Source organism: Protomyctophum bolini, assembly GCF_963924005.1.
Source record: "Protomyctophum bolini genome assembly, chromosome: 12".
NCBI lineage: Eukaryota > Metazoa > Chordata > Actinopteri > Myctophiformes > Myctophidae > Protomyctophum > Protomyctophum bolini.
Window position 1 is genome coordinate 7,597,264 of NC_137873.1, and position 9,654 is coordinate 7,606,917.

At 42.8% G+C, this 9,654-nt stretch overlaps 1 protein-coding gene across 1 annotated transcript in view; it reads right to left on the reverse strand.

Moving 5' to 3' along the window:
• brinp2 (bone morphogenetic protein/retinoic acid inducible neural-specific 2) overlaps positions 1 to 6,540 on the reverse strand; it is a gene marked incomplete at both ends in the record, with an annotated part of 162,354 nt that extends 155,814 nt beyond the window's left edge. Inside the window, 1 exon segment of the mRNA XM_080778844.1 lies at positions 6,104 to 6,540. Coding sequence (XP_080634970.1) covers positions 6,104 to 6,540 — 437 coding nt within the window.
• Between the last annotated feature and the right edge of the window lie 3,114 nt (positions 6,541 to 9,654).

Sequence of the window (9,654 nt, forward strand, 5' to 3'; positions counted from 1 at the left end):
ACACTGATGCTGATCAGTTGGCCTTTAGTTCCACATAGCCGTGTCCTTAAACACAAACAGAGCGTCTGAGTGCAGCTCCCCTTCATCATGGGGTCGTTAGCTTTGTGCTGCTCCGCTGCGCTAGCTCATCGTGCTCTGGTTCGCTCGAGCTGAACATCACATCCACTTCATTTATAGAGAGAGAGTACATTTAAAGGACATTTAAAACAACAATGTTGAACCTAAGTGCTGTATACAGTGTTTATACACCCAGTGACCAACACAAATATAATGCTAAAATACCAAGAGCAAAACAACAACACACGATAAACAGGACAACATGAAGACAGAATGCCTTGTGGAAACATCAACTCTCAAGGGGGGAGGAGTTCCACCGTGCCTCAAGCCTGTGTTTGGGCCGGTCCGGTGCATCTCAGAGGCCTGTGATAGGCTGGTTCTGGCAAGAGGAAGGAAGGCACTGAGCAACTCAGACAGTTTAAAGGACAACTTTTCAACCAAGTTTCATGTTTTAGGTTGTTATTAGAGAAAGTATAAGATGAGTGTTCATTTTTTTTCATTTGGTGCTTTCTTTTGTTTTAGGGATTTTAGCTCTTTTTGACAGGGGGGCGGGGGCATTCGAGCATGGGGCTAAATATGTATTTTTTTACATAATTTTATAGCGATTTTATTTTTTTATCAAGGGGGGAAGCCACACTGTATAGGCTCAATATGTCAGTTTGACACATTCAGTAGATCCCGTGATATTTTGTGGCCAGATGTAATGTCATGGGGTCTAGTAGGACTATAGTAAATTATAAAAAAATAAATCGCTATAAAATGTTGTAAAAAAATACATATTTAGCCCCATGCTCGAATGCCCCGCCCCCCTATCAAAAACAGCTAAAATCCCTAAAACAAAAGAAAGCAGCAAATGAAAAAAAAAATACATTCATCTTCTACTTTCTCTAATAACAACCTAAAACATGAACCTTGGTTGAAAAAAACTAAAGTTTTCCTTTAAAGATGGAGTACTTCATTAGACACCCTGGAGTGGTTTTTATGTGCAATGGGTGTGTTAACATTTTATTTAGGGTTTCGTCCTGGAGGCTGAACCCTTGACAGTCAGACGGGCCAATGGAATAAACGGTAATATAGCAGCCCCTCCCCTAACCCCTCCCCCTTTATCATACCACTACAGCTGTGGGTGCGGGCTTCAGTTCAGGTGGATCATGTCATGACACGATCATGTCCACCTGACATAATATTAGCCTTGTGGAAACATCAACTCTTAAGCCTTTTTAATCAGCAGGGTGCAAGTAAAAGATTATACGTTTGTACCGGCACCTGATTAAAAAAGGCTTTAACCCATTTTATACCTGAGGACGATTCTACAAAATATATTCTAAATCCTGACAGTTTTCTGAAATACCTGTTTCTGTGTCAGTGGTTCTCAAACTGTTTCATGTCAACGAGCCCCAGAATTATGTCCCCCCCCCATCTGAAAATATGTTGTTCCAGAGACCCCCCCCCCCCCCCCCCCCCCAGAAGCAATGATGCGAGTTAAAAACATTCACTCTGAAAGAATATTATATTCAAAGACTTGCGCCACATTTTCACGATTTTTCAAAAATAGCAGATCTACAAGCTTGTATAGCACGTCACTCTGTGCCGCGCCATGAGCTTGTGTAGATCTCATAAAAGGGGGTTCCTTTTCAGAATGGGTTATAACTGTCTGGGGTTGCTCCAGTGCCTTTCCTTCTTCCTCCAGGACTTGACTGACACGATGCACCTATAGTGATTCATTTTCAATGAGTTGATTTTGGAACGCGTGCGGAGAAGTTGAGCGACGGCGAGCGGGCGATGGTATTTTCCGGGGGGCTGTTCCCCCGTGAAATTGTCACGCGCCGTTCCGTTTCATGCACACGCCCGCGGGCGACAAGACACACACACTACGTGTCCCTATATGCACCCCTCATGAAGTACACTACAGCCTACAGAGGTCTCTCTCTCTCTCTCTCATCTCTCTCTCTCTCTCTCTCTCTCTCTCTCTCTCTCTCTCTCTCTCTCTGACGGCCCACCAATTCAATAATATTCATATAACGGCATCACGGAAAAATCATCAAAAGTATATCGGAACCACAAGATCGACGTGTTTCGAGGCTTTTGATTTGGCCGCTGATGACCACCATCTGGAAATATGTGGTTCCAGGGACCCCCACCTCCCCCCCCCCCCAGAAGCAAAGATTTGAGTTTAAAAAAAACATTCGCTCTGAAAGAATATATATATTCGAAGATTTGCAACACTTTTTCACGATTTTTCAAAATCGCGGCACAGAGTGCTGCGCTATATGAGCTTGTAGATCTGCTATTTTTTCAATAGCTAAGGTATATAATGCTTAAAACCCCAAAAGGGGTTCTCGTCCTAATGGCCTAAACAGATGTGTGTTGTCGTGTAGCTACTTGTACATGGATGTCATGTACGTGTGACATTCAAGCAGTATTTAACAACAGAACCCAGGCGTCCCTTTTCTGGGCATGTCATGATATTGATTGATGGATCGACTGATTTACATCTTTTTATTGCCCAGAAAATTTACAAAAAAGTTTATTGCACCCAGTAGTCAAAATCATGACAGAGCTTATTTCCATCGTGGTTCAATTTGATTGATAATATATAGGCAAACATTCAACAACAAGTTCACAACGCAGTCACATCATAGTAGATCGGCAAAGTGATTTAGTGTAGATGGGGGAAAAAAGGAGGTGACCTAGTATAGACCCCTGGAGAACACCGGTCAACGAAGAATATAGGATGTATGTAAGTGGTTAGGTGACATGTGGTTTGCACTTTGCAGTGACTGTTATTTAAGAGGTTTTATAGGTTAGCCCAGGACAAATGCGGCTAACATCTACTCCGTCCGCCTTCCACATTAGCCCTTATTAAAAGCTAAGTAGTGGAGTCAGTGTCGTGTCTGGGCTGTGTGGGAGGATCGTTTAGACTAGAGACAGCCTTTCCCTCCCCGCGGTAAAAGCAATGATCTTGTTTAACCCATTTTGGGGCGGGAACCCCTTTTTGTGTTTTAAGCATTATGTTATACATTAGCTATTGAAAAAGAGCAGATCTACAAGCTCATAGTGCGGCACCGAGTGCCGCGCTACGAGCTTGTAGGTCTGCTATTTTAGAAAAATCGTGAAAATGTGCCTCAAATCTTTGTACAGTATATATATTATTTCAGAGCAAACATTTTTAACTCAAATCTTTGCTTTCCTGGGGGGTCCCCGGAACTACATATTTTCAGATGGGGGTCGGTGGCCAATTACATAAAATTCTGGGGGTCCTTGACATGAAATATGGAGTACCACTGATACAGAAACATGAGAATGTCAGAATTTAGAAGATTTTTTTTTAAATTTCGACGTCAGGCCTAAATGGTTTAAAGACAACAGCACTGCTAAGATAGTACAGTATGTACAGTAAGTGGTACTGTATGGTGCAGACTTTATGGAACTCTCCCTTTCAGAGTGAAATGCTCAGCATCTGAAGTAAAAAAAACAACTATAATGGCCCGGCAGGGGAATATATTGGTTAAAATATGGTTGTAACTCAGAAATGTAATGTAAGTGTAGTTAAAGCATGGTCATTATTTTCTGTTGACAAGGTTTGCTCATAGGGGGAGCTGTGGGGGAAAAGCATGTTAGCAATAGTTCCAGGAAGTGAGGTACCAGGAACAGCTATAAAACTACAGGAAGTGATTCCATGTTTAGGTATCAAAAGGAGTGTTTGGTGGTAGTTTGTCAAAGAGCGTATGAGACAAAGAGACTCTTTTAAGGCCAAAACTAAACCATAATCAGACATTAATAAACCACAGAGTAGAACATGGGGCTGGAAGGAAAACTTTGAGATCTGGAAGAAGAAAAGTTTTGGTCAAGGAACATTTCTGAGGGTTTATCTCTGGATCCATTCAGAGCTTTATAGGACAAAAAGGAACCTGCTGTGGCCTCCTGAAGGTAGGCTTAGGGATATACTTCTTTTCCCTTTTTTGAGCAATGCATTGCCTTTTTATTTGATGACTTGTACTTGATTTTTTGGAAAATAGAAGATATACAATTTGGCCCCTTAACTCTGAGTGTACAAATGGTACCAAATGGACTCTTATCTTATGGGTTCATTTAGTTCCATTTGTACACTCTGAGTTACAGACCTAGCTGTTATGGTCAGTCATGAAGTTTGAGAAAGAAGCATACATGGACCCCTGGTTACGTTAAGTAAAAGTTTGGTATGGAATATATAATATACTTGAGTAAAAGTACAAAAGTATTGGCATTGGCAAGTTCTCAAGTTTAGTATGAATAGACGATCTACAAGCTCACATAACACATCGCACCACGACACGTTGTGAGCTTGTAGATTGGCTATTTTTTTTTAAACAACCAAAGTACAAACCGTAGTGGTTACATGTGATGATTATTATTATTATTATTATTATTTTTGGAAGCTCACTACATTTTTAGGTGAGACTGAGTCACAAACATAACTCGCACTCTCAGTGAGAGAGACAGAGATGTGTACCAATATGGTCCTAGGATTGGACAAAACAGCATTGGATAATAACTATAATTTGTCCCTGTGGCTCTATAATTTCCAGACAAAGTGCACACAACAACATTCAAGCTTTTATAGAGAGCATCGCATAATGTGACAACTGGCGGCAAAGTATTCATTCTGTACCTGGCTGTTCTTGTCTGCCCTTGCATGGATGGATGGATGGACTGTTTTTATTTAGTTTATTTTTCAAATATCAAATTGATGACCTGCAGTACTTCAGTCTGTAACCTGCTCACCAACTCCTTAAAGACGTGGAGTGGTTTTTTGTTCAAGGTTCAAGCTTAGCTTTATTGTCCCTTGAGGGAAATTGGTTTGCAGCCAGATCATAGTAAAAATCACACCCATGTGAACTGAGTGGTGTCCCACCTCTCTCTCTCTCTCTCTCTCTCTCTCTCTCTCTCTCTCTCTCTCTCTCTCTCTCTCTCTCTCTCTCTCTCTCTCTCTCTCTCTCTCTCTCTCTCTCTCTCTCTCTCTCATTAGCAGGCAACAGAGCATGCACTATCCCTCTCTGTTTATGGCGCCCCCTACTGGTACTAATAAGTCATATATACTCGTGCTCATGACCAATGCCACATACAGTATAGGCACATAGGTGGACACGGACATTGCTGGTTGTAGGATTGGTTGCACCACTCAAAAAATCACACCTGTGTGAACTGAGTGGTGCAACTCCACCCCCCACCTCTCTCTCTCTCTCTCTCTCGCTCTCGCTCTCTCTCTATCTCTCTCTCTCTCTCTCATTAGCACGCAACAGTGCAGCACTATCCCTCGCTCTGTTTCTGGCACAACAGCGCCCCTACTGGTGCTCATTAACCAACACATAGGCGGACACTTAGGTACATAGGTGAACACGGACATTGCTGTTCCTTGGAGTGGTTGCACCACTCAAAAAATACACACAACAACAACATTCAATACAACACTAGCATCACCTCCGGTGAAAAATGCTCCAACTCTAACATGTAAGACCATAATAAGCGTTGTGACCCTGAAAGAGAGAGAGTTAGACAAGCTTTACAAGCGTCAAGCCTGAATTGCTTATTCTACTTCATTTTATTCCCTTTCTTGCTCTTGTAGTCCAATTAGTGGTGAAGCACCTGTTGATGGACGTGGTTTCATACCGAAGCTTAAGCGTTGTTTGTGCATGTGTGCATGTGCCATAACCATATAAGGAGTCCCCAAAGCAGCTATACGTCCAAATATGGAGTGTGTAGCGGGACAGACACACAGACAGGCAGACAGACAGACAGACATGATCTGCTAGGTCTCATAGTTGGTGCTCACTGCGTTCGCAAACATGTTTGTCATGTTGGTACCCTAAACATAGGGACGTACGTACAGACAGACATACATAGATAGAGACAGACATATGTGCTGGTCATTGGAGTGTGGCTGCACCACTCAAAACCAGGTTGAGAATGAACCGTAATCGAAGCAGTTTGCGAGATATGCTCTGGACACGGACACACACACACACACACACAGACACACACACACAGAAACACGCGCGCCCCTTACCTGTAGATCTTGTATCTGGTGGAGAAGCCCAGCTGGAAGCGCTCTCTGAACTCGGTGTACTCGGGGCAGCGGTGGAACGGGCCCTTCTCCGACAGCAGCCAGTCCAGCTTCCCGCCGCTCTGCCGCGAGCTGAACCCCCACGAAGACGACGACGAAGAGGAGGAGCTGCCCTTCCCCCCCTGCCCCCCTCCCCCTCCTCCTCCTCCTCCTCCCCCACCACCTCCCACCAGCTCAGCCTGCAGGCTGGGCCCCGGCTGCAGCCAGAATATCAGCAACGCCCACGGCAGCCACCATAGCAGCATGAAGGAGGAGGAGCAGGAGGAGGAGGAGGGGGCCGTCGACCATCTAACGCCGCCACGCGGTGGTGGCGGAGGAGGAGGAGGAGGGGCGGAGCCATGACTCTCTCTTCTACTTCTCATTGGCCGAGGAGTTGCCATGGTGGTCCCGGTGGTGGTGGTGGTGTGCTAGGGCACCTGGGACCGGCATTTCTTCTGACGATAACACCCGCCTCCGGCCTGCAGAGAGAGAGAGAGAGAGACGGAGAGACTATTAGTTCCTCTGGGAGGGAGAGAGAAAGAGAGAGAGCGAAACTATTAGTTCCTCTGGCAGAGAGAGAGAGAGAGAGAGAGAGAGAGAGAGAGAGAGAGAGAGAGAGAGAGATTATTAGTTCCTCTGGCAGAGAGAGAGAGACCTTTAACGAAGCCTTTATTTAATCTTTTGTGTACACTCACATATTCTTCAGGACATTCCTAGAAATTTCATGCTTTGGGTATTCACAATAATATATATATATATATATATATATATATATATATATATATATATATATTTTTTTTCTCTTAAAGAGATAAAACCAGTGATTCTTGCTCAATGCTACACAAGATGTTATCATGTCCCCACATCTCAACGAACTGTTCTAGACAGGAGATCAGTTTGTAATAGGCAAACTCTATTCTGAGACGAGCTGTTATGTTTTGTTATGTTGCCATGAGTCCTGGGTCTACTGACCCTGCTCCTTGTATTTTGTTCCTCCTAGTGAGCCAGATGCTCATCTTTACTTGCGCAAGTAAAAAGTTCAGCAGGCCCACTCGTCTCTTTTGTGATGCTCTATACTTTGGTCCAAAAATAAACATTTCATCATTTAGTTCTTCATTAAAACTGTCGAACCATCTATGTAGCATCGCAAACAGACTACCAAGCCTTGGGCACCTTAACCATAGGTGTTCAAGTGTTTCTTCCTCCTGACAAAAAGGACAACTTCTGCTGGCCCTAGAGTCAATGTGTGCCACATGTCTGTTTGTAGCCACGGCCCCATGCACTATTCTCCACTGCAGATCCGCTGTGCGTTTCTCCACTGGAGCTTTGTACATGGACCTCCAGCTGCCCCGTGGGGAGGAGCCTGGTGCAAGTACTTCTGACCACTTCGACTCCCGTACTCCCACCAGTGTGTCTTTGTTGATGACCTTGACACTCACAGCATATAGGGTCTTGCTGGACAGTTCACCCAGCTTTGGTGTTGAAAAGGAGAGGAGTAAGCCTTCCTCTTCCTCTCCTTCCTCTACTGCCGCAGAGACCTCTAGGACTGGAAACTCCCAGCTCCTTTCATCCTGTTCACTCTCAGGTTCTCCTCCCAATGTCTCTCTGAGACATGAGAGAGAGAGAGAGAGAGACAGAGAGATTATTAGTTCCTCTGGCAGAGAGAGAGAGAGAGAGACAGAGAGATTATTAGTTACTCTGGCAGAGAGAGAGAGAGAGAGACTATTAGTTCCTCTGGCCGAGAGAGAGAGAGAGAGAGACAGAGAGACTATTAGTTCCTCTGGCCGAGAGAGAGAGAGAAGAGAAAGAGAGATAGAGATTGATTATTGCACTCCATCACTGCTTAAAAACGTTTTAATCGTGCAATAACTATCTCCTCTCCTCCGATTGGCCAGCGATTTGGAACTCTTCCCAAGGCTTTTGTGTGCTTTGCCCTCATCTGATTGGACAGTATACGGTTGGTGACATCATACCCAACTCGGTGAAACTCTTGTCCCACTTGTGCCTATAATAGTGTGGTTTCCTATAATAGTGTGGTTTCCTATAATAGTGTGGTTGTATTGTGCCTATAATAGTGTGTTTCCTATAATAGTGTGGTTTTTGTGTGCCTATAATGGTGTGTTTCATATAATAGTGTGGTTTCCTATAATAGTGTGGTTTTTGTGCCTATAATAGTGTGTTTCCTATAATAGTGTGGTTTTATTGTGCCTATAATAGTATGGTTTCCTATAATAGTGTGGTTTCCTATAATAGTGTGGTTTTATTGTGTCTATAATAGTGTGGTTTCCTATAATAGTGTGGTTTTTTGTGCCTATAATAGTGTTTCCTATAATAGTGTGGTTTCCTATAATAGTGTGGTTTTTTGTGCCTATAATAGTGTTTCCTATAATAGTGTGGTTTCCTATAATAGTGTGGTTTTTGTGCCTATAATAGTGTTTCCTATAATAGTGTGGTTTTATTGTGCCTATAATAGTATGGTTTCCTATAATAGTGTGGTTTCCTATAATAGTGTGGTTTCCTATAATATTGTGGTTTTTTGTGCCTATAATATTGTTTCCTATAATAGTGTGGTTTCCTATAATAGTGTGGGTTTTTTGTGCCTATAATAGTGTTTCCTATAATAGTGTGGTTTCCTATAATAGTGTGGTTTTATTGTGCCTATAATAGTATGGTTTCCTATAATAGTGTGGTTTCCTATAATAGTGTGGTTTTATTGTGTCTATAATAGTGTGGTTTCCTATAATAGTGTGGTTTTATTGTGTCTATAATAGTGTGGTTTCCTATAATAGTGTGGTTTTATTGTGCCTATAATAGTATGGTTTCCTATAATAGTGTGGTTTCCTATAATAGTGTGGTTTCATTGTGTCTATAATAGTGTGGTTTCCTATAATAGTGTGGTTTTATTGTGTCTATAATAGTGTGGTTTCCTATAATAGTGTGCTTTCTAAAGCCCAGCACACACCGTCTGCGAACGCCGCGCGTCAAAACAGCCGCCTCCGTTATTTTCAACGAAAAAAAAAGAGGAGCACAAAAACCAAAGTTTATAAATGTATACATTTATAGAGCCACCTAACAATGGAACTCTCTTAAAAACAAATAGTTATTAAAACGGATATCGTAAAAAAAAATATTAATGAGAGATGTGTGTCAGTTGTTGTTCGTATGAATATTATATGTGATGTTTTATGCAGGACCCCAGGAAGACTTGCGACTGCGGCAGCGGTATCCGAATAGAGAGAGAGAGAGAGATATTTAATTGAACCTGCGAACGCAGCATTTTCCTTTTTTAAGAACACAAAGAAAGGGTCCGATGGGGTTTCATCATTATGATGACACGGAGGAGGTGATATAATGTGAAATTCTCTCATTTTCACTCTAATTGATCGGCGACATTGTCATCCCGGTTGTGGAGCTAATGGCCATGATTTATGAAAAGGACCGCGGCGCTCCATTGTGATCTCAACATTAACCCATTCTGAACGGGAACCCCTTTTGGCGTCAGCATCATGTTATGC